The sequence below is a fragment of the Setaria viridis genome, chromosome 3 (genome assembly GCF_005286985.2).
Source record: "Setaria viridis chromosome 3, Setaria_viridis_v4.0, whole genome shotgun sequence".
Lineage (NCBI taxonomy): Eukaryota > Viridiplantae > Streptophyta > Magnoliopsida > Poales > Poaceae > Setaria > Setaria viridis.
Window position 1 is genome coordinate 6,947,049 of NC_048265.2, and position 27,879 is coordinate 6,974,927.

Consider the following 27,879-nt stretch of genomic DNA (forward strand, 5'->3'; position numbering starts at 1 on the left):
TCAGGAGATGCATGCATTGGTTATTTTGTGAAACAGTTGTGCGATGTTCAGGTATGCTTTTTTTACTTGCAGTTTGATTTATCTCTCATTGGATTCTACTATTGATTGGCAACTCATTTTTCTTTCATTAATAGCAGTTCAAGGTTGTGGGTTGCTTTCAAACTTTTGGCGGTCTGTTTTGATGAATGCAATTAGATTTCCTGTCTTTTGTGCCCTGAATGTAATACACATGGCCATTTTTTTGGGTTTCCCTTCAACACTGTAAATCAAATTAACATGTATAGCTATCATGTTTTGTACGGACATTAGCAGGTGGAAGAACTATACCTTATTTTATTCCTAAGCTGACATGTCTAAGCTACTGCTATGCTAAGATAAGTTGAGATGTTTGTTTATGTGTATACTTTATGTACTAGCACACCAAGGACCATATAGATACATGTTATAGTTTATCATCATATCATCTGCAGCCATTAAAAGTAATAAGATATGGTCCAAGAGGTAGTTTATTGGAGAAACTATCTTTTATTGTATCTCTTAGATGACATGTATGGCTTAAGAGCTAGCAGCTGACTCAACCTTTGGAGGAGGCCATAGCGGGAGCAGCGCCAACACGCGTGCTTTGCACCTGCACCGGCAGCAAGGGTCGTGGGGGAGCCGAGGCGTTGCTCCTGCGCTGGCAAGAGCAGGGCAACGGGAGGACTTGCGGCGGCGTTGAAGGTTGAACGGCCTAATGAAGACTATGCAGATGGCGTTTGTGAGTTAACTGACGAAATCGTGTGTAATGGCACACATGGGATTGCAAATTTGAAATAGTGGCACTAAAGGAATGGTTATAATTTCAATGACATGTAAGGGATAGTAATAAGTTTTAATGACGACATATAGGAAATTTTCTCAAAATTTTCCCCCCTTGTTTGCTTGCATTTGACATGAGTTGTTCACGCTGATGAAATCAAATCACCGCCCCCAACTAATCCACGCTCGCCTGCGCTGCGCACAGCAGCGAGCCGCCTCTGCCAGCCACCGCTAACGCGCCACGTGTCGCTCCACAACTCCAGGTCTCCAGCCTCTCCCGATCGAGCTGCCACACGCGATCCGCATCCGCAGCGCCGATGCCCTCCTCTGTCACTGTCCGCCGTCCGATCCACTACACGTGTCCCGCGAGCGGCCACGATGGACGCAGCCCACACGCTTTTCCTTGGCCTCCCGGAACTAAAAGATTCTTTCGCCCCCCAAAAAAATTGAATAAATCAGACGAGAAAGAAGTATCTAAATAAACGTTGCCACTCCAGACTGGGAGAGGAGGCCGGGGAGGAAGAATTCGTCTCCAAGTCTTCCAGCTCACGGATTTGGTAAAATTTCCCCCCTCCGCAAGTGCGATGCTTCCGTGTCTTTATCGTCCTTTTCTTTTATATTAGCGGCGCTGCCTTGATCCGAGAGGTTTGGCACCTGTCCCTTCCCTTCCTCTCCCCCACGGCGCAATCTTTGCTTCCGCGAGCTCGCCCGGCGATTTTTCTTTCCGGTTGTTTATTGCAAATCTTGGGCGCGACCTAGGCATTGATTCGGCTTTAAGCGGCCGAGGCGATTGTTTGGTGTGGTTCTGCTCTTGTTCTTGGCGGGGTTGGTTCTTGGGTTGTTCATGGTTCGTGAATCTCTCAGGATCGGAGTGGAGCTGCCCGTGGTTGACCGGTTGGTGAGGCGATTGTTGGCTCAGGAACTTCTTTCTCTTCTTCCGAGGTACTTAACTTGGATTGCCGCTTTGGATTTATCTTTTTCCTAGCTGGTGGACTTAGTATTTAGCTAGCCTCTAGCGGTTTTATGGAACTATAGTTAGTGGGCAAAAATGTGGTGGAAAGTTAGTTTGTTGTAGCTAGCCTCTCTTGTGGTATATTAATAATCATTTGGAGGACACAAATACCATGCTACTCTTTTGATTGACCTTGTTGCAGCCATATAAGAAGATTGGAAGGGCTGAATTTGTTACATTACAACTTGTTTGGGTTGTAGAGTTATTAAGTTTTATTTGTTTGTTCTCTTCTTTGAGAAGAACTTACGATTATAAGTTCAACTGTATAATCAGTTTCAGTGGGATTTCAGACTCAGGTTCTTCTCCGGATTTGATTATATGAAGTTAAAATTGTAGTGGAAGTGTGCGTTCACATGTTGGTAACTTGTGAACCCTCAAAGGATTGTCCTAGTATTCTACAACTATAGCATGTGTAGAAATCAACGAGAATCCTTCCCTCACAAATTTCTCCATGCCCACACAGCTCAATGTATTAGGAGTTTATTAGGATGAAATACAAGCCCAGGCCTTTACAGGGTGGAATATAACATATGAAGCTGGATTTGGTGTTTTGTGCTACTTCAATCCTGTCTTGCAGTGAACCCCATATAAAATTATCAGGATGCTCAAATGAACAAAATATTTCATCCTTTCTCCTAATGGTTGTCATTCGGTAGTTGTATACAACTTTTGCAAATGCTGATCCAAAAAGAGTTTCAGAATGGAGTTCCAAATTGTATGTTGCAGCCATTTGAGTCAACCTTTATGCTTTTTATTGCCATATTATTATTGCCCATATTACTCCTTCAAAAAAGATATTGTCTTCCCTAGCTAAAGAGGGATAGCTAAGCAGCTTATTGATATCAAGTGTTCCTTTTCTTTCAGGTGGAGAGGAGGTGACTTCATCTGTAGTGGGGAAAGAGCTAAGCACATTATCTTGTAAAATCTGCATTTCGCTACCTTTTATCTTAAATCAAATCGACTCTGTTTCTGGGAACAGCAACCAGTATTTTCCCATGCAACCTCTTGGAGTCTTGGTTGATGGATGCTCTTCCTGTTGAATCGGAAAGAGAAAGTCAAACAGATATCCACCCTTTACTCATGGAGCATGCGATTGGTATCCCAAGGGATGATGTTGCTTCTTCATCAACACCTCGTCGAGAGAATCGTGATGGCATGGATCAATTGGCTCGTGACTCAGAAAGTTCTTCTGGAACAATTCCTATATCTCCTCTAGCAAGAAGAGATGATAATCGCAATAATCGTCGGCAAAGTCCTCTAAATTCTGGCTTCTGGATCTCAATTGAACTAGTTGTAAACCTTAGCCAGATTATAGCTGCTATTTGTGTTCTGTATGTGTCAAGGAATGAACATCCTCATGCACCATTGTTTGAGTGGGTCATTGGTTACACAATAGGTTGTATTGCAACTCTTCCTCATCTTTACTGGCGCTACCTCCAACGCAACCACCTGGCAACTGTTCAAGAATCAGCTAATCAGAACTACATTCCAAACAATATCCCTGAAGGTAATTCTTTTACAGAAATTTCAGCCCCTCGAGTGTCTGCAGCTGGTGTTATAACTGGCACGAATGGAGTCTCAAGAAACAATGTGGTTACTGCAAATCCAAGGTAACATATCCTAGTCTTCAGTTGCATTATTGCTTTTATTCGTATATTGATTTTTTTCATCATCAGTGCGCCTATATCTGTGAAATATGGTAATAAGATGCATGATATATAATACTTTACATATGAGCCATTAGGGATCAGTCGAAATTATGCACAGAGCCCTGAATGAGAATTAATCTGGCAAGAAAAGCTTTCATGCTTTCAGAGATCCTGTGTAGTTTCCCCTCAAGAAGTAACAATGGATATAATACCGGTTGCAGGAGCATGACTAATCTTATCAGATTTAACCTGTTAGATGAAAAGGAAATGTAAATTTCTTGGCACCGTAAAAGTACTCACTGCAGTAATCTGTCTGACGCTTTATAGTTCCATTTTTTTGTGAAATTAATTGCAGTTTACCTGTGTAAGTCGATTCAGGTCATTGGAATCATAAATGCTTTCTTGGTTAGCTTTCTCTGAGTTGCATTCTCCTTGTTGTAGGGCCCAAGCTTTCGCTGATCACTTCAAGATGGCTCTGGACTGTTTCTTCGCTGTGTGGTTTGTTGTGGGAAATGTCTGGGTATTTGGTGGACATTCTTCTGCCCATGACGCGCCTAACTTGTACAGGTGCAGTCCTAGCCCGCCATGATGCTGTATCGTTGCAACTTATTTAGATGTTTCATGGTGTACTCATGTTTTCAGGTTGTGTATAGCCTTCCTCACATTCAGCTGCATAGGCTATGCTATGCCCTTCATTCTCTGCACATTGATATGTTGCTGCCTACCCTGCATAATCTCTGTAATGGGCTTCCGGGAAGATTTGAACCAAAATAGAGGTGCTAGTTCAGATGCTATCAATGCCTTGGGCACATACAAGTTTAAACTGAAGAAGCCTCGCAACGGGGAGGGAAATGAAGGTGGGGCTGGCGTCTTGGCTGCTGGAACAGACAAGGAACGAGTTGTTTCTGCCGAAGATGCTGTGAGATTTTCTGCACTAATGTTAACTTCACAACTATTTCTCCCCTTCCGCATAATGCAAAACTGAATTGCGCCTTTTGTTCGGCAGGTTTGCTGTATCTGCTTGGCAAGGTATGTGGACAATGACGAACTTCGGTTGCTCCCATGTGGGCACTTCTTCCACAAGGACTGTGTCGACAAGTGGCTCAAGATAAATGCACTGTGCCCCCTCTGCAAAGCTGAGCTTGATGTTGTCTCAACGACTGTTCCAGCCATTGGCTTTGGGCGCCGCCACAGTGACAACAGGGTAGGAAACGACATTGAATCACAACAATAGCTATGTGAGCTTGTCCCATACCTTTGATGCGGCTTCCACAAGAGCAACTTGTAAATTATGTAGTGTAGATTTGTATGATCGATCGATGAGCCATTATGTGACCCAACAAGTTATTTCCTGACTGACCAATTTCTCTTGCTGTCTATATGTGTTACCGCTGTGCAATGTGCTTTTCTGAATGATGATACGATCCAATCATCCAATTGATGGTGAAATGCAGTCCTGATAGGACAGGATGGCCGTTGCCCCAATGCTTCCGTGCCTTGCTGCGTACGCCTCTCAGATTCAGGAACTTGTGTCTCCGAAGAGTGAAAACGCCTTATAGTCTGATCTCTCAACTTGCATCATTTTCTCTGTGCTTTAAGTTGGGCTTTCCAACCTGCTTTTGCAAAAGTCAAAAGCCAAACAAAGGGTCTAAAAGTTACAAATGCTTTAGTCCAAAAGCTGTTTTTCTCTAGTACAAAACTAAAAGCACCTTCCCTCCTGCTTTCAGCTACTTTTAGGATAAAAAATTACCCACCTGTTACTGATTATGAAGATACTGGTTTGTTTTCCCATTCTATTTCCGTTCGACTCCCGCACCAGGCGCACCCCTCGGCACGCCACCCCCGGTGGCTCGCCGCCTCCAGCCGCCGCCGCCGCCGCCGCCTGCCGCACCCCACCATTCCTGCAGACAACTGTGGCGGCGACGACGCGCGTCGGGTCAGTGCGTGGTGCCGCCGTGGCCCTCCGCCCTGTTGTCCTCCAAGGTTACCGCCCGGGCCTCGCCGATGCCGAGCGAGCCTTCTGTGACTGCGGCTTGCACCATGCCCTTGTCTAGCGTAGAGAGCCATATCCAGCTCAGGCCAGCGGCCATGGCTCGGGGTCGGCTGGGGCGAGCTCCCCTGGGCGGTGATGCCCGAGGCTGGCAAGGCCAAGCTCCACGGCCGCGGCTCGGGGCCCGGCAGTGGTGACCTCCCTTGGGCGACGTGGCCGGGGCTCGGGGCAGCGGAGAACGGGAAAGAACAGAAGAGGAAGATGATGGGAAAGGTAGGCTAACAAGCAGGTCCCATAGGATAGACGGTGTTAGAACCACATCCATCCTATTCGAACCATCCCTCCTACCAAAAGCCACAGGTGCCCTAACCAAGCAATCTTCTGCTTTTTTCACAGCTGCTTTTCTATAGCCCACAACTCACAGGAGCTTTTACAAAAGTCACAGCCAAACTTCCCAACCAAACATACTCTCAGTGAAACGCATTACCGCAGGAGTGTTGAGCGTTTGCTTTCTGAAATGACCAATCTGCTGTTGATGCGCAGTGCTGAGCCTTCGCTTTCTGGAGTAAACCTTCTTTGTAACTCTGAAAGGGCCAATAAGCTGTTGCTGCACACGAATTTAGCTAACCAGGATGTTGGTCAGCTTGATGATGGCTGCTGAATACGATCTCAAGAAACAAGTAGCCAGGGAACAATTTGACCAAAGCTATAAACAAAAAACGTGCAAAGGCTCCGATGTAGTATGATCAACTGGAACAGTTAACCAACTTTAATCGGTCAAATAATTGCAAGCACAGTACAGATTCTCGATAATTGTGTGTGTATCAGGATTCAGGAGGAAGGACGGCAACCAAATCTCGATGATTGTGCAGAGACGCTGCCGCATTACGCATTAGGAACCTTCATCGCAGGTTCAGAAAATCCTCCTTTTTGAAACACATTCAGAAAATCTTGTCAGATACTACATAGGACCATGAGTGCGTAGCTGGTTCTGAATCATTGGGCGACAGTTATTTGATCAGGTGAGGTGTTGCGGAGGCCCGAAGCAACGGTCTGCGAGCAGATCTTTGATATGCAGTGGCATCTGCAGGCAGGGACAGAGCACAAATGTGAGTTGTCATGCCAGGATGCTACGAGTCTCCGGATGACGAGGCACCTATCATTTCACATAGCAAACCTTACCACATGAACAGTGCCATGGATGTGTTCTGTACACTTCACTTTTTTTTTTCTCGTTTGCAACCGAACAAAAGTGTCAGAACAAAATCATATATAGCTCTTGGAAAAAGAAAGAAAGAAAGAAAAATCAAAACTGGTACATAGTATACATTGCGACTAGTAGTTGATTTAAACAAAGTGTTGATCTCTCCTAACATTGAAAAAAGAAAAATAAAGAGCAAGGCTCATACCTTAACATTGTTTATGATTCATCACCGTTCTACTACTACATGATTACATAACTAAGTGGACAACAAATAATCCTTTTTTGTCTCTCCTCCATCAAATAAGAACGTGATCGATGGAGAACTCCAATCATTGCCCTTGCTTGCTCGCTGCCATACCAAAACATTACAGCTCACGACAGGCACCGTGTTCTTCTCTCGGGTAGCATTCCTTTTGTCCCACTCCTAATCAATAATCAATAAGCTCGAAGTGCAATCCAGCAGATCGAAGCAACACAACAAAAGAGAGGAAGATTAAACACTGTGTGCAGTTCTGTCTGAAACATTAGCATTGTGTTTCGGGAAAAGAGATATATAAACACTAATGGGCTCTATATTAAACTGTCTTGTTGCTAGTACCATCTATCCATTTCTTTAACTGTGTTTTATTTTTCGCAAGCAAAACTACTTAAGAACGGTAGACCGAACAGTGTGGCAATTGGTTAGCTGGCACAGTGACTGTGGCATTGGAGAACAGTGGCATTGAGCAGTGCAGGTCCCATGCTTCATGCATGCATGGTGCCCGTTCAACAAGGTCAGGATAGCTTCAGTACTGGCAGGAGCATTGTGGACGCTGCCAGCTCAGCTCACCCTCCCCTCTCAGACCATGCATGCATGGACATCGATTGATGTCCTGGACTCTTGTTGACACATTGGTCCCGGCGTGGCCGGGGCGCACGAGCCGTGAGCAAACTGGGCGGTAAAATTTTCTCACCGTGCAGTACTCCCTCCGCGCAATAAAACAATGTGTTCTGGACATAAAATGGAAAGAAAGAAAGAAAGAAAAGAACTCGCTTTCTACAGTATACTTGCAACAAGAGTTCATGCCATTGCAACAAGGTGCTAATGCCTGCGTGCATTAGTGTGTGTTTTTTTTTAAAAAAATTAGGCTTGACACAAACAACTTTGTGCGCAACTGTATGCGGTGGAGGCGTGGATCCGAGCGGTGGGCGAGCGAAGAGGCACACGGGCGGGCGGGGGAAACGTGGGGCGGCCGACGCGCGCGCGCGTATACGCTGGCTCGCACGTGTGGTCCCTGCTTGGTCCGAGCAGAGAGATGGGTGGATGCGGCCGGCAGCCACCGGCGGTGGAGGAATTGAAGCACGCACAACGTGGTGTGCCGTCGGATAAGACCGGCGACGGTGGCATGCACGGATGGCGATCGGGCATGCATGGACGGTGCCGGATCCTGTTCGCGGCCGCACTTTGCCCTGCCAGGACCAGGAGGCATGCAGCCCCACGTTTGACCGGCCTCTCGCGCTCGCTCCCTTGCATTGCTTGGCATTGCATGCCGGAGGAATTTACAATGATGCCCTAGCTTCTCTTTGCTTCACAACTCACTTGTCACAAACCTCCTCGCGTTGCTTTTCCGAGTCAATCACTGCTCGGTCGGTACTCGGCAGATGTGAATCTAACAGCAAAATTGTGTTCCCATAACACCAAGAGTATAGAAACTGCTCCTACTCCAGTAGCCAACAATGTCCGGATTGAATTATCTTAGGCATCTATGGAGCAAGTAATACGCTTTGCTTATTGGTGCTTGCAACTAATAAGTTCATGTTAGTGCTTTTGTCTCCTTTTGCGTTACCTGTTGCTGTCCAAGTACGCCGTCAGTACTTGAAAAATCGAGTGCCTTTGCGCCCTTATAAAATACTAGTACACTATTTCCTGTCTTAATCATGCCCAAATTAGTGGCATGATGTAAGCCAGCAGTATTTGTTTATCTTTTTATATATGCACCAGCCGGCCTGCATGCATCACATCCTAGTCAGGAACCCAACTTTTTCCTAACCGATCCATGTACTGCTACTACCACCTGAGCGAGCCGAACGTCACCATTAGCGCACTAATCGCCTCGCTGGCACACCGTATCAGTGCGGCGAACGGACGAATGTCTCTCCTAATCATTGCGCTAATCCAATCACACCACAATTTCACAATGGTGCCATAGTACGTCATGGATCACATAATTTATTACAAAAATGATCATTAGTTCTTAACCCCCTAGATGTCATGAACATTGGGGAAGACAAAGTTAACATAATCATGCATGGATTTGGATTTTGAAAAGGAGTTTTGATTTCTTGGGTTCGATCAAATTCTGCACCTCTCAAACTTTATCTCACCTGAAACGGGTAGAGATTTCAAAAAAGGACATGATCAAGCCCAATTCAACTGAAAGGACGCTCTGGAAATTTTTGAATAATTAGCGCTCTGGAAATTTCTGGTGGAGCGAGGACAGAATCGTCACTCCAGGCTCCCCATGTCGGCCCTGCAATGACGACCCGTCGCAGTCATGTGGGGCCGGGCCACCAGCCCGGCCCGGCCTATATTAATGTCCTTTCCTCTCCAGTGCCTAGCACCTCGCTATCTGCGACCCCGATTCATCCTCATCATCATCTTGTACTTTCCCTGGCCTGCGCCACAACTGTCGAGCTCTCCTCCTACTCCTGTTTCTCCGTCCATGGAGCTGGCAGCCTCCACGTCCGCCTCCGTCTGCTCGGCGTACCACCAGCTCTCGGCGCCGGCGCCGGCGCCGGCGGCCGCCGACGGTGACGGTGACAGCGGGGCGCAGGCGGCGTCGACGCAGACGCAGCATCTCGCGCGGCTGCCGCGGCGGAGGAAGCACGGCGGCGGATGCGCGGGGCTCCGGCGGCGGTGCTACGCGGTGCTGAAGCAGCAGCGGACGCGGCTCTACATCCTCCGGCGCTGCATCACCATGCTCCTGTGCTGGCACGAGCACGACCTCTCAGACTGATCACCATGGTCCGCCCGCTCCGTCCTGGCTGGTTTCCATGTTCGATTTGTAGTAGGAAGCATAGAGAGGGATCGACTTTTCATTTTCATGCTGCCAGCCAAACTGTGAAAATGATCAGATGCTGGTGGACTTTCGCTTTGAATTTGGCGTGTATTTGAGCACGAACGCAAACAGGGCAGATCTCGATTGTAACAAATCCGTGTCATAAATCAGCCCACAGAAAACTCTGGCATCGTCTGTTTGTAAAAGAAGGTGTTTATCAGATTCACAGTGGGCCTAGGTCATCTTGAAGGCCCTTATCGTGCACACACACACATACACCCACCACATCGAGGCGCTCGCTATTTCGCCCATTGGGCCACCTCCGCTGCATGAAACCAGGCCCGGTCAGCCTCCACGCACGATCGCATATTCACGTGCTACATGGCAGGCCAATAAGGACGAGCCCCATGGATAACCTGACTTCAGCTTACCAACTTGTCAGTCATTGGGGACAATGCAAAATTTATCCCGGAATAATGAATTTTTATAACCTAAACGATCAAAATATACTATAGTTGCAATCTTGCGGAGTTGTGACAATGAAGAAATGACGAGTTTGCTCTCCCGTTCAGAAAATAAGCCTAGTCCATTGGCCCAATTATCATCGCAACCTAGTCCATTGTCAAATGAGAAGCCCAACTAAGATTCGGCCCGTTCATCATGAAAAGCTCGAGATGTTCAAACGATCCGTTGTAAGCCGGGACGACAATGATTCGGCCCATACTGGCAGGAGAACCTTTTTTTTATAGGTCCCTGGAACATGAGCCGAGTTTGCGTTTTCACCCAAAACCATCCATTCTACCTCCGGTACTCATAAAACCGGACACGTGACCTCCTCCATCCAATTTCACCCCGTTTTGACCCAATTGGTAACACATCATCGCCACGGCGCCAATCCAACGTGTCCTGAACCCACCCGTCATCTCTTCTTTCCTCTCCCACTTGCATCCAGGACCCACCCGTCATCCTTTTTCTTCCTCTCCACCTTCTCTTCCCCCTCCGGGCAGAATGGCGACGCTGCCGTTGTCGGTCGAAATCGAGCACACCCGAGCCCTTGCGATGCGACGTCGATGCTCCACCTCTTGCACGTCGCACCCCCAATCCCAATGCAGGATTGCCTAGCCGCGTAGACGCGGCCGTCGCGCTAGGCGCCTATGCCGGCTGGCGGCTGCTCCTCCTGGCCACACGTTTGGGGGGTGTAAGTTCGACGGCGACTGCGTGCGCATGGTCATGTCCTGTGTCCAGATCGGGGGCTCGACTCCATGGTGAGCTTGAACACCGAAACTCCACCGCATGCTTCGGCACCGACGGCGGCGCAAGGGCCGCGAATTCTCCACATTTGGGGGCGGCAAACGGGCTCCGTGTTGCATATGAAAGATTCGATATGCAACATGTTCAGCTCCTAGTGGAATTTGTTGATGCCTCGTGCAATCGTGCTCGTGCTCGCGCTCCGGCTCGACCTCGGGCTTGCCCCGCGTAACTCGCTTGCTGCTTGCCCCGCTGGCCGCTGCAGGCTCACACACATAGGCACGCTCTCCCTGCAATTCTTCTCTGTCTAATCGAGATGCAAGCAAGCAGCAACTTCTATTCCTCTTCTTTCTCTGCTTCTCGTTTAACAACCGAGCAAGGCACCAACAGGCCAGCAGTCAGCATTGCCGCTGGTGCGTTGGCATCAACAAGCAGCGCCATCTCTAGTTTGGAAAAAAAGAAGGGAGAGAGAAACAGGAGGTAGAAGAAGATGGCATAGACTGACACGTGGGGCCCATTGAACAGTTGCCAGCAAGGACAAGTGCCTTGCGTCATGTCGGGTAAAACCGTCTTCAAAATCACTATGTTAGCGGCAAACTGTTCTAGATTCGAGTTTAGGTGAAAAACATCCGGTTTCATAAGTAAGAGGAGCCAAAATGGACGGTTTTCGAGTCACGGGAGGAAACGTGAACTCGGGCCATATTCAAGGGAGATGAATATGACTTTTTCCTTGTTTTTATCCCCCCTCTCGAGCCAAACCGTACTCGTGCTTAAAAACGCGATCAAGCAATTATTGGCCATCACATGAAATACTATTTTTTCTCTTTTTTTTATAATGAGCATGAAGTACTATTGGAAGAGGTACTCCAATTCTATCATCAGGTCAACGTCGACCATTTCCATCAGCTCCAATTGTTTGTTTGGACAGTGAAATGAACCCTACTACCGTGGACAATTCTGAATGCAACTGGTGGGTGGGGGAGCTCCGATGGACAAACTGAGCTAACCGAATCCTGGATGCAGCCGCGTTTGGCGCGGAGATCTTGCCGCTCATCGGCCCATGCGTGTTCCGTGTTCGCATCACGCATGGCTTGCTCCCGTTTCTGCCTCCCTAGCCAAGTCCCGTCCAATTTTGTCATTTTTCCCCTCAGAGAGCTGCACTTGTTATCCTATAGTCCAACCTTAAAAGCTCAACAACCAGGAGCTGGCACTGTCACCATAGCTAATAAACATTTTGAAATTTCTGAAAAATTAATTAGCACTTGTCATTTCAGAAAAATTAAAACATAGGTACCATGTACGTAGTTAGTAGAAATGGCACTGTCACAGTAATACTATTTTTGCTGAAAAAGTAGTATATCATGTTAGTATAACTGAATAAGAAGCCGTCCACGTCCACATGATTCTTTTAGCTAGCAGGGAATGGGAAAAAGAAACTTTTGCTCCAATATTCAGGCTTGTAGGCAGGCACACACACGGTGACACGGAAACGGAGTTGTAAAAGGCTGCTTTCATGGAACTAATATTAGGTGGCGAAGTTGACAAAGGAAGAACACGTATGTATGTTGTTCACCTAAGGATGGTGCTCTGCACGGCCGAACCGTGCTGAAAATTCCTGCAGCCATAGCTTCTTTGGACCACCGACTAAACTGATCTTGGAGTCAAGCGCGAAAAGACAGTAAACAGTGTTTACGTATGCTAATCAGGGTACCTACAAAGGTTACTTACTGGTGCCATTTCTTCCCACGAATTCTCGACGACCGTTACAGTGATCCTAACCTGACAGGGACACCGCAAGCGGAAAGCTACTGCCGGAACCCTGTCCTTGTATCGTAGTAACTGCTAGGTGGCGTTTCCCCGGTAGAAGTGCAATTCATATTCTATGAATACTGCGATAGGAGTACATCATAAATACTTGCATGTAGTGGGAAATACATAGTTGCAAATAGTTAAATTTGAACTAACAGTAATGATATAATGTAAACCATAGTGTATAGATGTGCCTCTCTCGTGCACGCTTAAACACCACTAATAAACACCACATGCCACCAAGCACCAATATTAGCAATACGCGAGACTATATATTCTTGCCATCTATTCTTGCTTTAAGATTCCTTAAATATGCTTTTTTCGAGCAAAGAGAGATTCTATGGTTAATCGTTTCTATTTTATTTTTCGCATGATTGACAGCGTTCTCGACCCTTACCATCCTACGCCCTCGCCTTGATCTCCAAGGCCATTCTTACCAACCTCTAAGTACAACCCTCTTTCCTACTCTCTCCATCATCTGCGTCACAAAGACATTGACTGAACAAATCTTCGTTTTCAAGCGACAGCTCTATAAGAGGTGTGTTTAATAAATCTTTCGTGTAGTACCACATCAATGTAATAATGCACAGATAACATCGATTATCAGTGCAATAACCGCACAGAAGGATGGTATCACCTGGCGCCTGCCTTGTACTAGGAGCAAGTAATGAAGTTTTCACTTATGTGCAACTGTACAAAGCTGAGCCTTTATTTTCGTCTGTCTTGGGAGACTGTAACCACACACTACGGTGGGTGCTTTCAATTGGAAGAGGACCGCCGCGTGAATTTGAAGGTTTAGGTCAAATCTGAACTAAATCCACGAACCGCTTTAATTAGAAAGAAAAATATATTTTTCATCCCTCAAGTATTGCAAAAATGTGGCATTCTTCCTTTAAATTTCATTTGATGCAAATAAGCTCCTTGACTTAGTAAACCGATGTTTTATCATCCCCACCTAAGTTTGATAATGGTTTAGTGTCATGTAATATCGGTTTAGACCATGCAATCATCTTACTGATCACTGCTTAGTCACGTCTTATATTGAGTCCATAGTTCGGCGTGAATCAATTCCATTAATTTTTCTGATAACTTTTATATGACAGGCAATTTACAGGATTTACTGATTTTTTATTGATTTTATATTTTCGACTCAACATACTACATCGCTTAGCAAGGACTAGTCAGATAATTTAAAATCATCATTGGATAGCATTGAGCCATTATTAAAATAAGTTGGGATGATTAATACTCTAGTTTAATTAGTTAAGGTGTTGATTTGACCAAATGAAATATGAGGGATGAATATTACACTTTTTACAATACTTGAGGGATGAAACGCTTTTTTCCTTTAATTAATTATTAGGAACCCAACTACCACACGTACAAACAGTTTGTTTATACGAGAAAATAAGCTACCGGCTTGACACACGCACACACAAAACACTGATCTGTGGCGTCTCTGCCGACACCTTTTGTGTTGCTTTCCCCGTAATGTACGGGTTAGCTTCCGTGCAAGACTGCGAGCTAGCAAGAAACCAAACGCGAAAGACTCCAGGAGAAGTCCTGCCGGAAGGAGACTAGCAAGCAACACGACGCAAGATCATCTAGTACCCGGTGCTCTCCCATCAGAATCGCGTGACTCGATCAGCGTCGGCGAGAAGTGCCATACTGGTAGGGAAGCCGTTGGCGTTGCGCAATCACCTCCTAACCCGCGTCCAGTCCCTTTCGATCGCGCGCCTGATGATCCGTCTCTCACGACAAGGAAGCTTACGCCTTGTCAATTTGCTTCGTCTCTACTCTATACTGTTTCTCACCACCAAGCCCTCTTGGCACCATCAGACTTGACCGCAAAAGTTTATGACAAAATAACACTACCTGGCATGACATGGGCCGTGGGGCGTTGGTTCGCTTCAGCGGGGATTCCTTAAAAAAGCAATAAAATTAACGGTGCAGATCTTCCTTCTCTCTCCTCACCCGAGCTCCAACCCCTAGGTACTGTTCATGCCGCCGCTGCCGCAGTCAGGGGAAGGAAGCTGGGTGGCAAGGTGGGATGTGGGCACGACAGCCTTGCCGCCGACCGTGGTTGGTGATCGATGCAGCGACAATTTGGGTTTCAGGTTTCTAGGGTACAGTTCTCCAATATTCATTGGACATAGAGGAGAAGGTCGGTGACGGCGGAAACCCGACGTTGGTGGCGGCTTGGCCGGCAGCAGAGGCGAGGCGGCGTCGGTGGATGGTGAGCGCGCGGTGCGGCGACGCGCCATTCATCGGCGGGGTGGGTGGAGGAGGGGGTAGGATGCACTGCTGGGAAAGAAGTCGATGCCGCTAGAGACGGAGCGACAGGTAGACGGGACAAGAAGCGTGGTCGGAGACGAAGAAGAAGGAAGGGACAGTGGCAATTGTTGGATGTAACTTATCAGCCCCGACCCTTGGAATGATTAAATAATCAATCGAAGGGTCTTTAGTCTTCACGCAAGTCATCATTCGAGTTGTATTGCAGCGTCCAACCCCCGAGCTTATGCACCAGGTGAGCCGTAGAAGCCATGTTGAGTAGTTATTTGACGCTTAGCCTCTGAGCTTGGAAGCTAGCTGAGCTACTGGAGATATTTTGAGTAGTAATTGGCGCTTAGCCCCTGAGCCCGGGAGCTAGCAGAGCCATTGTCTGGTACGCTGAGCGTCCTGTAGAGTCGTCGCTGAAGGTTGACCTGCAAAAAGATATGCATACATTATGTAGCATATTTGTATAATTTGGAACTAGTAAAATTTATTCAATGATGAATATAATGTAAATATTATGTGCCGTACTCTTGCTTCGGCCATATTTTTTCTAAGTAGTTAGCCTGTTATGTTTAGGTTCTCAGTTCCTATTTAGCCATTGTCACTTCGTGTGAGATCTTTGTCTCGTGCACGCATACTGGCACTGCTGGTATAGAGATCTTTGTCTCGCGTCCTAGCGTTTAGGCATGACAGAAGATCCGAGGCTTTCACAAATTGAGTCGTGTTCTGCTCGACTAGATTAACAACCGCTAAGAGAAGACATTTAAAATAAGTAGTCGACATTGCGACAAAAAAACTGCGCGATTGCGTGAAGTAGTCATTAAGATTTTTCTGCCTTTTGACGAGAAGAGCGCGCGTTGCTGCACATAGGATTTGTGCCTCACTAGGGTGTAACCGTTGTGAGCCTCCAGCACTCAGTGCACCAAACTTCGTGGCAGAGCCTCCTAATTCGGTATATTAAGCCTGTGGCGGTGCCTCCGGAACTCAGTGCACAAAACCCATGGCGATAACCTCCGTAATTCGGTGTACGAAGCCCATGACCGTCGGTCAACATGCCCCAGGAATAATTGGCAACATGTAACTTTGGAGGATAATTACCATCGTGAGGCGTACACAAATAAGTAATCGGCGTATTGCCCATCAGGTGGAAAACAAGTCGGAAAATTAAAATATATAAATAATTAAAAAAGTGACTTTGCTTGATTCGTGGATAATTGTCGATGAAGCTACGGCAGTCGTCGTGAAGCCGCGACGGTTGTTGATGAAGCTGACTAGTCGGAGTCGATTCCGACTAGTTGTCAACATCGTGAGGCCCGCCCTTGACTAGTTTTCTAGTCGAGATGAGTAGTTGAAGTAGTCGTTAGTGAGCCGGCGTAAACGTCTTGCTCTTGTAGAAGTAGTCAATCGCATCGTCGGAGATTTGTTGGTATTGCCACGCATGTTGAAGTCCTTCTGGTAGCTTACACCATTGATTTTCAGCATCAGAGGGAACAGTGGCAACTGTTTCTTTATTTTGATGCATGGCATGCTTTTCCGTCTCCAATCAATAAAGCTGGTCTCTGTTTTGGACCTTACTAAGAAAATCGATTCCCTGTAGGATTCCGTCTTGACGCTGTCCAATTCTATCCCTCTCGATCTTAATGCTTAGAGATAATCAGCGGCAGGAGAATTGCTCCATTCTGCACTCCCTTTCGAATTCCTATTTGGCGAGAACAGATGCTAGCTCGAAATTAGCTGGTCCGGCGACCTCGCCTCGGACTCTGACGCAGTTGCACACGATTAGATGGGAGAATAGCGTTCTTATCTTGTAGAGTAGGTTGATCTTGATGAGGTCCTTCAAGCTCAACTGATGATCTCGACGATCACCCCTACCTGGTGCGCCAGATGTCAGTGTTTTACACCGGGCAACATACCGAGGGGTATCCTCAGGTAGTAGATTGGTTGGTGGGGGATCGTTGGACCTAGAACTCAAAGGTAAAAGCGATGATACAAGACACGGATTCATATAGGTTTGGGCCACCAGAGTAGTGTAATACTCTACATCCTATTTAGGATGTTGTATATTGTACCCTGCGCTTGGGTGTTGTTTTGTGTTGAGGATTTGATCCTCTATTGTGGTTCTATGAGATCTTGGTGTGACGACCGACCCCAAATCTTCCAAGTTAATCCTAATCCGAGCCCCTGATCACCTGTCTTAGCTTTCCAAGCCTAAGTGATCAACCTCCAGACCGGTCCCGACCCCTGAGACCCGACCCCTCTCCGCTAGTCTCCAGTTCCGACCCCGCCGACCCCAACTCACCGTCGGATCCTTCTAAGTCTTTCCCAACACGTCCTTTCTATCTAACCGGTGGACCCACGAGATCTTTTTTCCCCAGATCTTCCGCGACAGGCGCACTCGAGTTGCATACCCGCTTCAGAGTTCCCCCCCCGCGTGGCTCAACTTCTCCGACGCCCGCCGCTCCGCCTCGTCTCTGGCCCGCGACCGAATGGATTCTCGCGCCCCCTTCCCCAATCGCAGCGGAAGCCCCTCTGCAACCTTTCTGCAACACCTCGCCACCCGCGCCCATCATCACATCGCCAGATCCCGGCCGCAAAGCCCGATGTCGCCCGTCTTTTCCGTCACTTCGACACAGTCGCGCCGCCTGGTCTTCGCTACCCGACGATTCCTCCTCCGCCAACCCTGACTACGGCCGCGACAGCTCCTTTCCCCGCCCTGTCAGAAGCCGCCCGACAATCTGTTGTTCCGCGCGCCCGCGGCCGCCTGTCTCCTCACCTGTGCGCCCTCGATTCTAGCGCCGTTAACCCGATCACTTCCATCAACTCTACCGCACGACGACGCCCGCCTCCGCCAAATCTCAACCACCGGCATACCCGCTCCTGCGCCGCCCTGACGCCAGAGCCCAATGACCGCTGGCGTCATCCCCGAAGTCCTGCTCCACCGCCCTCGTCGCTCAATTGCCACCCAGGCAGAGCACTCCATTGCTTTTTCCCCGGCCTTCGCGCCGCTCCCCTTCTCACTCCCGCGCCACTATAAAAGGGAATGCGCGAGCCCCGCCGGAGTTCCCTTCGCCATTACTGCCTTTCCGCCTTTTCGCTTGCCCCCTGCTCAAGCTCCCAGCGCCACCCCACTAAGTTCCTGAGGAACTCTCCTCTCCGCTCCACTCCGTTTTCCCCAAGCCACCCAGCCGCTTGCTCCTCCGCGCTGCGTAAGAGCTTACTTGTGATCCACAAGAAGCACCGCCGCCGCCGGAGCACTGCCGGACCTAGCCGTTGTTCAAAGCCTTAGCTCCTCCGCCCAAGTCTACTTCTTCCCGACCCCAAGCGTTCCTTGTAAGAAGAAGGTAAGCTGCCGACCCCTGGTCCGCCTCGTCCGACCCCTGGTCCGCCTCATCCGACCCCTATCCGCTTCGCCCGACCCCTCTTATCCGCCCGACCCCTGTTTCGTCTCGCCCGACCCTGTCTGTTCGCCGACCCTTTCTTCGCCTCGCTCAAGGGCTCGGCTGTATCTTTTTCTTTGAACTGAGGGTGTAGGTGTAAAACTTGGGGACCTTTCAGCATTGAGTCTGAGGACCCCTGGTACGTCAAACCCTCTAGTTTAAGGGTCAGATCATAAGTTCCTTTCCTCCGACCCTTACCTCTTGATCTCCACCCACTCCATTGAACCTTCCCACCCTCTTGTAACTTGTCACAAGTTTCTGGGCTCAGACTTGCAAGGGTTGCTGTTGAAATAACCGTCTATGCTAACTAATGCATTGTATTCGTGTAGAGCTGCGCCTCGCCGACGGCTTCTACGAGCTGCACCCGGCGCCAGAAGACGACGGTGTAGCTGAGCTCCTGCCCTCTGAAGCCGAAGCCGCCCCAGAAGTCGAGCAGTTCTCTTCCTCCTTGCTCGAAGACAAGCCCCGGTTGCATGAAAACCCTGTGTTGTTTTACCAGACTTGCGCATGCCTTCCTTAAACATGCTTGTGCATTTACGTATAGGAGTTGGTTGGAACCCTAGATGCATGAACTAGCTCCCATGATCTGAACACTAGCTGTTGGACCGAGTAGAGGCTTTGCTTAAACAGGAAATGGTAAAAGCCGAGTGATTTCCTTTCACTAGCGAGTTGTAGGAGTTGGATGTCTACCCTTCTATTACAACTGTAAGGACGATGGACGGGGCAGGGTTTTGGGTAACTCTTTGGTGGTCGGTTGATCGCCCCGTCTATCTATGAAACTTGACTAACGCTCGACAGTGGTGGTGTTCGTGATCAAGTGTTTGAAAAGTACTAACCTCATACTTAGTATGGGATGAGGAAGCCTAGTACCGGATTGAACCTAGACGTGAGCGGTCGCCCCATTGTTCTTGGAACGGAGTTTCCCCTGCTGGATGTCGCACGTGGTGGCATGCGTGGTCACAGAACAGCAGAGGCCGGGTCTGTGGAACCTTGCACCAAAGGAAATGGGCCCGACACGGGTTAGGGGATTGATGGGGAAGGCCGACACGGGAAGCGACCTCCGGGTGCGCGGATGTCGTGAGGTTAGGTTCACCATGCATGGTTAAAGAACTCGAATCGATTCGTCTCCTCTCACAGTTTGAGACTGCTTGATCGCTATGTCACCCTGAGTAAATGAGGAATCTGATGATGACATGGTTTTGTTGATATATACATACCTTGGTTGATTCTATGATTGTGTAGAATAGTTGCAAACTTAGACCGGATAGTGAACTTAGAACCTAAGCTAAAACTTGAAAATAAGGTTCTATTTAGTGCTTTTGGCAAACAAAACCCTCAGCCAAAAAGCCTTGCATGTCTAGTTCTGTGGAGTAGCTTTACTCCCTGTCGGTTAAGTCTTGTTGAGCTTAGTAGCTCAGCCTTGTTGTGGCTCCTGTTTTCAGGTGAAGTTGCTGTTCCCGAGCCCCCTTCTGCTTGCACTTGGCCGCCCCAACTCCCTCCGGGTTGGACGGTTGAGTGGGATCCCTCCTCGGACGGCGAGGAGAGGGATCACTGACGTCTTGGCTGGCCTCACCAGGGATGTCCGACCCCGACGAGTTCGCTTCCGCTAGTGTTTTACCTTCTGTTGTTTTTCTTTTGAACCTTGTAAACTCTGATGTGTTTTGTGGCCAAACTAAAATGGGTAATTTTGTTAACTCGGTGGACTTGTTGTATTCTCTGGAACCGCTCACCTTCGTGTGGGTCTGCTAAAATGGTCCTGTTCAAGTGGTTAAATCGGAAGAAATCCGACGGCACTTCGTATTTACTCGGCTTAGGCATAAGCGTCGCGTATTATGCAGCTAAATCATGTTTAATCAAGTAGATCCGAAGTGGATCCGCCACACTTGGCCTACCTATCTAGGGATCCCTGCCCTCCTTTATATACTCCAAGGAGGCAGAATTACTATTCAGTTATAGGGTAGGAGTCCTAGTAGGATTACATGGCATGAATCCTAGTAGGATTACAGAAAAAATTCTAATAGGAGTCCATCTTCTTCCTTCCTTGCGGGTACTGGGGATCTATCCTCGACAGTGATGGAGATGGCGTCAGCAGCCGGAATGAAAGAGAAGAAGATGAGTAGAAGCACTTTTAATGGGTCGAAAGGTATGCTACTTATCTCTCTTCCGTTTGATGTATAGGAACCCCGCCTCAGCGCACGAGGAAGACAACGAACTCGTTAGGCTAGAGCTTAAGGGTTCATGTTGATAATGTGAGTCACCAACTTATCTCTCTGGATGTAGATCTGGACTGAGAACGGCGAGGCTATACTATAATACCACTTGCCGTTAAGAGCATAGGAAGTGCCGCGTTAAATTGTACTATTTTTATTCTAAATTATAAATCATTTTGATTTTTGTAAATACATATATTTACATTAAATATATATAAATAGTGTATAGAAAGTTATATAATTTGAGACCAAGTGGGTCATAAGGAAATGCTCGATTTCAGGGTCGCTAGATGCTAGGTGACTTGATACTTTTTTTAGGGGAAAATTGGTTCTGTAGCATCGAAAAACCGCGGCTTCCGTAAAATACCATGAAAGACCTCAACCTTGTAAAATACCACTAAAAGATGTAAACATTAACTGAAACTCGCATTCCGTCGCATTTTTTCACCCGAAAACTTATTTTTAGCACTTTTCAGCACATAACGCGAGCATGGAAGGACCTTTTGCCCTTGGCTTGATGACCAACAAAAAATTGAGTCCAAGGACCCTGGCGTTATCCATCCACCTGCCGCCTCTCGGAGGCTCGCACAGGCCCCGCCGTCCTCCCCTCTCTCCGACCGGCGGCGAGGCCCCTCCCTACCGCTGCCCGCCGCCATCCTCCAGGCGCCCAAAAGGCTATCCTCTAGGGACCCGCGTCTGGGCACCCTCCGCCGGCGCTCGCCCGGCGCCCTCCGCCACCCAGGCTCCTGCATGCGTGAATCCTAAGCAAGCAATCGCCAGCCCTATCGCACAAGAGCAAGAGAGAGCAAAGCGCAGTGCGATGGCGGCGATCGAACTCCCTCCAGGCATCCTCTTCGCCCCCGAAGACAAGGTCGTGGTGGAGCAGTACCTCCTCCCCCGCCTCCTGGGCTAGCTGCTTCCGGCCGACGGCCTCATCCTCGACGACGACCCCCTGAGCGCGTCATCGCAGGAGCTCCTCGAGCGGAATGGCCACAAGAAGGAGGCCTTCTTCTTCGTGGAGGGGCAGCCGAGATGCGGCAAGGGCACGCAGCAGAAGGGCACCTGCACGGGCGGCGGCTGGTGGGAGGGCCAGAAGACTTGCGCAGAGGGCGACACATCGCCCGACAGTAGCGAAGCCGCGTGGCGTAAGAAAGCACTCAAGTTCCATTGCGGCAGCGGCGGCGGCAAGAAGGAAAGCACGGGATGGGTGATGTACGAGTACGCGGTCAATCCCACCCCCCCCCCTCTCGGAGGATCTGGCCCGATCGCCCACATCCGGCTCAGCAGCTACGACAGGAAGCAGAGCCGCGGGTCCCTCGCCCGGCGCCCGTTCTCCTCTGTCCACCGGTTTGGGGGTATTTTTATCTAAGTTAACAGAGCTAACGCTGAAATCTAATGGATTGGTATTTTCAATTAAGATATACACTTTTCAGTGGTATTTTACATGACAGATATCTTTAAGTGATATTTGACTGAAGTCGCGATCGAAATCGATGCTACCCAACCAGTTTTCCTTTTTTTTAAGATAAAATGGAACGTATCTGTCTTCAACCTCTTGGGAGCCATCTATCGTAACTTATTGCGTACACATGGGCTATGGACACTGCAACTTGATACATACATTTCGTAGGATGGGAACGGGACGTCCCACACGGTTGCTTTTCCAGTACGCGTAGACACGTCAAGTGTGTGTAAATTTGTCTCCCTCTTCTAGAAAAAAAAATCCCTCTGATTTTTATCTCTCCGGACTGTTGTGGTAGCAGTACCACGGGTTGCACCAACTTTTGTCGGTCGTGGCAGGAAAACTTGGCCCTTGTTCTCTTACCTCCAAACTCCCAACTTTGATACTATGAAAAAGAAGATTTCCCATCACATCAAACTTGCGGTATATATATGGAGTACTAAATGTAGACGAAATCAAAAACTAATTACACAGTTTTGTTGTACTTTGCGAGACGAATCTTTTGAGCCTAATTAGTCAATATTTGGACAATAATTCACAAATACAAACGAAACGCTACAGTGTTGCTACAGTAATTTGGCACCTCCCAAATTTGCCAAGTAAACAAGGGCTTGCGTAGACGACGACCATCCCTGATCTCCACTGCACACGTACCAGGTGGCTGACACCGACAGCATCGACGAGCCCCGGTCAATGCGGACGCAAGCTAGCGGCTAGCGCCGCCTCGCGCTGGCAGTGGCAGGCAGCAGGCACTGTCCTGGATGCACGCGCGAGTGATGCGCCGAATTCTTCAGTTTTTGGAAAACGAAACAAAAATGATGGCCCGATTCGATCTGGCAACGAGTCAGTGAACGTTCTGAACACACCACCGTGTTCATGTGTTGCAAGCGTTCACATGAATTTTATTGCAGGGTTCCGCTCGAGAAATGGTCGTCCGAGTTTGCACTCAACTTCTGGCATTGGCGGGGAGAAAGTGTGATTTCGACTTTGTTTCTTAAAATATCAGTGTTCCCAGCAAATCCTCTCGTAACGAACAATCATTTGGCACCAATAATTGGGTTCTGCTGGAGGCAAGGATTCCTTAACCAGAGGAAAAGGTGAGCATGAGAAAAAGCAGAGAGGAATAATCGTCATGTACCCATCAATGTCAGCATATCTTAAAATCTAGAGAGAGGTAGTGTATAGTGTAAACTAGAGATAAGTTTCTTCTTTTTCATAAATTACTATACCTACTAGATTACTAATTCATTAATTTCTCAGTTCTTACAATGTACGCACCATTGATTAGCTTAGCAGAATTAGGATTGCTACGTTGCCACTTGCACTTGGACAAGAGCAAGAAAAAGAAGAGGACAGACACCAACATTAGAGGCCTGTCTGTAATCATTACTGCCTTAAATTTGACAAAGAAACAAAACAGTGTTGAATATAATACACTGCCTATGTTTTTATGTCGTTTAACAAGCTAATGGATTTATTTTAGAAGCAATTAGCTTGTCCTAATAAAATAATTAGCTCGCGTCACATATTTAAAAACAGGGAAAATAGCGTTTACTTATTGTGTCATAACATCTCGACCATCAGGAGGATGAATAAGATGGAACCCTGATTAGCATCTAAAATAAAGTGAAATATATGTTATGAAAGAATTTTCTTATAATTAATCTATTAACGTCAATATTTTTAAAAGATTTGACTAATAAGAGTCATATAATGATAAAATCATAAAATAATTAACATCTTTCATAGAATGATCTCGGTAGAATTTGCAATTTTGAAGCTAGAGCCAAACACCATTTCCAGATGTCAGAAAATTATATTCTACAATGTAGTAAAAAGCTGTACTCACTGTTGACTTGTGTATATACGACAAAAGAAGAAGAAAAAATTGGATACTATAATACATGACATCTAATTAACATCTTTATATTAAGATTTATGGGGGAGATTAGTTGGTGGCTTCCCACCAAGTCCAGCTTTGATCATTCCTTCAATCAAAGCCCCCCAAGAACTGAACAAAGGAAAGAAGAAGAAAAAAAGGACATGTATACACACACTTCCTCCCACCACCACCACCAACAAAAGAAGAAGACATCCAAAGGAAATAAAGGAATCCAATACCAATCCCACTATTGCCAACTACCATCTAGCTGTCTACCAGTCCCCCATACCTGGCTCTATGTACTTTTATCATTATTTTGTTGTCACTTTCTTACTTTATTCTTGCTGTTGCTCTTCATCACCGGGAGCAGAAGGCTGTTTAATGTCACTTACCCCCTGCTAATTACCGCGGTAATCGAAGAGGAAAAAAAAACCATGAACAAATGGAGGTGTGCGGCCTTAGCAGTTCATGTCCACCATGGCGTCGTGGAAGGCGGCGACGCGGTCGGGCGTCACGCACTGCGTGATGAGCCGCGCCCCTGGCTTGTGGGCCCAGGGCTTGACGAGGATGCACGTGGCGATGCAGTCCAGGTTTGTCAGCGGCACCACGTGGGCCGGCGGGCCCCACCCGTAGTCCACCTCGGCGAAGCCCAGCCGCGTCCAGTCCGACACCAGCAGCGTCCGGTAGTCGGAGGTGATCTGGTACGGGTCGCCGGCCTCCTCCCCGGCCGCCCAGCGCGCGAACTCCGACGGGAACCGCTTCTTCCCCTCCCTGATGATCTTCACCACGTCGGTGACGGACGACGAGGACACCTTCCCCGCCGTGGAGGAGACGCGCATGATGTAGTAGCAGTTGCCGTAGAAGCCGACGCCGGCGCGCGGGAGGCGGGCGGCGAGGAGCGGTCGCGCGTTCATGGCGAAGCAGAGGTGGACGGGGGTGTCCGGGTCGAACGCGGCGGCGCGGGTGCGGCTCTGCCATGCCTTGGCGATGAGCACCTCGAACGCGGAGCAGCGGCCCCCGCCCGAGGCCGCGGCGAACTGGGACTTGAAGTGGTCGATGTAGTCGGCGGAGATGTCGATGGCCAGGTACTCGAGGCGCTTGGCGCCGTCCAGCTCGGGGAGGCTGCCGACGTGCGCACCGGTCGGGTCCGGGATGGCGTCGCGGCCCCAGGTCGGGGGCGGCGAGATCTGGTCCGCCCCGCGCGCCAGCTCCCCCACCGCGCCCATGAACTTGGCTGCGCCCAGCCCGTCCGCCACCGCGTGGCTGAAGCGGAACCCCACCACGAAGCCACCGCACGCGAACGTCGTCACCTGCACGCGTCGAATCGGGCGGCGGTCAGTCAGGGAGGTGGGAACCTCGAATCCACGGCGAGCCGACCCAACCCCGCGCAATGCGGCTCGAATCGAGACGAGGCGTCTGCTTACCTGGACGAGCAGGATGAGCTTGTTCTCCTCCTCGTGGCTGGGCCGTGGCAGCGGGTGCGGGAGGAGCTCGTCCTTGGGGATCTGGAGCGGGTACTCGAGGTAGTCGACGTCCTCGAGCCGGCACCGCACGGAGGCCTCGATGAACCAGACGCCCTCGCCGCTGCAGTCGACGTGGAGCCCGCCGGCGTCCTCGGACACGGCGAGGCGACCCGCGAGCGGGTAGTACTCGACGAGCGCCCGCGCGAGGGCCCGCTCGATGGTCTCCGCCGGGCTGACCCCGTGGCGCGCCGGGTCGGGCTTGAAGACGTGCAGCGACTCGATGAGCGCCATCTGGGTCGGGTAGCGGTCGAGCCAGGACAGGCGGTGGGGCGCGGTGGGGGTGGGCTCCGCCGGCGGCACCAGGCGCTGCGAGAGGCGGTCCACCGTCTTCGCCGCCGCCGGCTCCATGGCTGGCTCGCCGGAAGTGGGGCGGGGGAGGGGAGGTGGGAGGAGAGAGAGGAGGGCGGGCGTCTCTCTCTCTCCCTCTCTCTCTCTCTCTCTCTCTATCTCTCTCTCGGTGTATGGCTTGGGATTCGGTGGCGGAGGAGACTGGTGGCCTGGTGGGTGGGGCGTGCGCTGTCGAGGTGAGGTGAAGTGAACTTGAAGCGGTGGTTGCTTGGAGTTATGTGCGGCGGGGGAGGTGGTGGGTTATATAGATGGGTGAGTTCGTCGGGAGTGGATGGGCAGGCGGGCGGCGCGGTGCTTCTCCGGGACCGGAGGGTGGCGGACGCCGGACGGCGACAGGCGCGATCTCGGAGGGAGAGGCAGGACAGCAGTCAGCACTCAGCAGTGTTGGTAACGGTAAAGAAGACTAGAAGGATGGGTGCCCGTGAGACCGCGAGTGACGAGGATGTGAGTCACATGGACCCGGTCCACGGCTGCACGCCCACGGGCCACGGCCCATATCTGTTTAGTACGTATTATTCTTTTATTTTTTGCCTTCTTCTCGGACAATTGAAAATTTCCCGAAACAATATCCTTGCTTTTCCTCTCCACTCCCTCAAGCTAAAGTTTAGTCCGTGTCACATCGAATATTCGGAGGCTAATTAGGAGAACTAAATATGAGTTAATTATAAAACTAATTGCATGGATAGAGGCTAAACGGCGAGATGAATCTATCAAGCCTAACTAATCCATCATTAGCAAATATTTACTGTAGCATCATATTGCCAAATTATGAACTAATTAGGCTTAATAGATTCGTCTTGCCGTTTAGCCTCCATTTGTGTAATGAGTTTTGTAAATAGTCTATGCTTAACACTTCTAATTAGTATCTGAACATTCGATATGACAGGTGCTAAAAATAAGCAGCGGTAACGAAACGTGACCTAAGTTAGTCTCTACAACGTGCAAGGCGCCGCATTTGCACGGCAGCGATTGAACAGGTGCGTTGTTGCAGTGCGTCCGTGTTTACCGTGCACGTCGACGTAGTATACTATTTGAAATCTGTATACACACTGTTGGATTTGGTTCTCTCGCGAAAATCGTGTATAAACGCCCAGAAAAAAAAAGGAGCTGGCGTCACTCGAAACCAGCCTGCCGTCCCGTCCGAAGCATGAGTCAGCATTCAGTGCCGCCGTGTGCCTACCCCAAGGAAAGGAAGGAGCGGGAGAAGGAAGATGGAGAACGTTGAGAGCGACGCCATTGCGTTGCCCGTCCCGGCCTGTTCCCTCTCACTCAGTCTCAGGCTGGTCCCCGGCGGGCCGGAGCTGTGCCAGGACGGCAGCAGGGATGGGCGCGCCAGCCGCCAGAGGCCAGAGTCCAGCTAGTATGCCGCGCCGCGCGGTCGTCCAACGCGGTCACGGTCAGGATCACGGACTCTGGCGCTGCAGGGCGATCGGGAAAACGCGTCGCGCCGGCCGCCGGCGCCGCAGGATCTCGCCAGTTTAAAAATAGCTGTTGTGCGATGGAGCAAGAGCACGAGAAAGAAATCCGGAGAGAAAGAACAAAGCAGGGCGGCACGGAGCCGCGCGGTGCGCACATGCATTGCTCGCGCGCGCTGGGAATGTTTGCGTGGAAAATGCTGCGCTACGTATCTAATCGGCCTCGGCCGAACCCGTGTCGGTCCGCTTGGCTGCTTTGGTTGAGGTCCTGGCAAACCAGGCAGCGATATCGCCCAGGCTGGAACCAAACAATTAAAGCGTGGACGGATGGGCGCAACGCGCTAGAACCTGCGTGGACAGTTCCATTCTCGCAGGGGCAGGAGCTGGGTGAACTTTCCGTTGCCACTGCCATGTTTCTTTGTTTTTCTCCCCTTTTTGAAAGAAAATGGCCGACGGTATGCTGAGTTGTTGGTTCCGACGGGGGCCCTCCTCCTCCATTTGACTTGCTGACGCTGCACTTGCTTGGGTGCGCTAGCTAGCTGGGCAGATAACCTCTGCGTTATGGTTGATCAGCTTT

General features: G+C 49.3%; 3 protein-coding genes across 5 annotated transcripts; 2 read left to right on the forward strand and 1 right to left on the reverse strand.

Moving 5' to 3' along the window:
• The first annotated feature begins 1,212 nt into the window (after positions 1-1,212).
• LOC117850130 (E3 ubiquitin-protein ligase At1g63170) lies at positions 1,213-4,838 on the forward strand. Of its 3 annotated transcripts, none has more exons than XM_034731932.2 (6): positions 1,230-1,355; positions 1,663-1,740; positions 2,675-3,420; positions 3,901-4,026; positions 4,102-4,378; positions 4,466-4,838. In XM_034731932.2, the coding sequence occupies exons 3-6, from the start codon at positions 2,831-2,833 to the stop codon at positions 4,691-4,693; spliced, it is 1,221 nt and encodes a 406-aa protein (XP_034587823.1). In that variant the 5' UTR covers positions 1,230-1,355; positions 1,663-1,740; positions 2,675-2,830; the 3' UTR covers positions 4,694-4,838. The 3 variants fall into 3 exon arrangements, with proteins under 3 accessions (XP_034587825.1, XP_034587823.1, XP_034587824.1); XM_034731933.2 differs by lacking the exon at positions 1,230-1,355 and adding an exon at positions 1,403-1,443; XM_034731934.2 differs by lacking the exon at positions 1,663-1,740 and having other exon boundaries at positions 1,213-1,355.
• Positions 4,839-9,239: 4,401 nt separating this feature from the next.
• LOC117850131 (small polypeptide DEVIL 17) lies at positions 9,240-9,955 on the forward strand. Its single transcript, XM_034731935.2, has one exon. It carries the CDS (start codon positions 9,356-9,358, stop codon positions 9,647-9,649), a length of 294 nt encoding a protein of 97 aa, XP_034587826.1. The 5' UTR covers positions 9,240-9,355; the 3' UTR covers positions 9,650-9,955.
• Positions 9,956-24,039: 14,084 nt separating this feature from the next.
• Positions 24,040-26,228, reverse strand: LOC117850184 (acyl transferase 7). Its single transcript, XM_034731990.2, has 2 exons — positions 25,441-26,228; positions 24,040-25,326 (listed from the first exon to the last, which is right to left on the reverse strand). The coding sequence occupies exons 1-2, from the start codon at positions 25,885-25,887 to the stop codon at positions 24,475-24,477; spliced, it is 1,299 nt and encodes a 432-aa protein (XP_034587881.1). The 5' UTR covers positions 25,888-26,228; the 3' UTR covers positions 24,040-24,474.
• Positions 26,229-27,879: the final 1,651 nt, after the last annotated feature.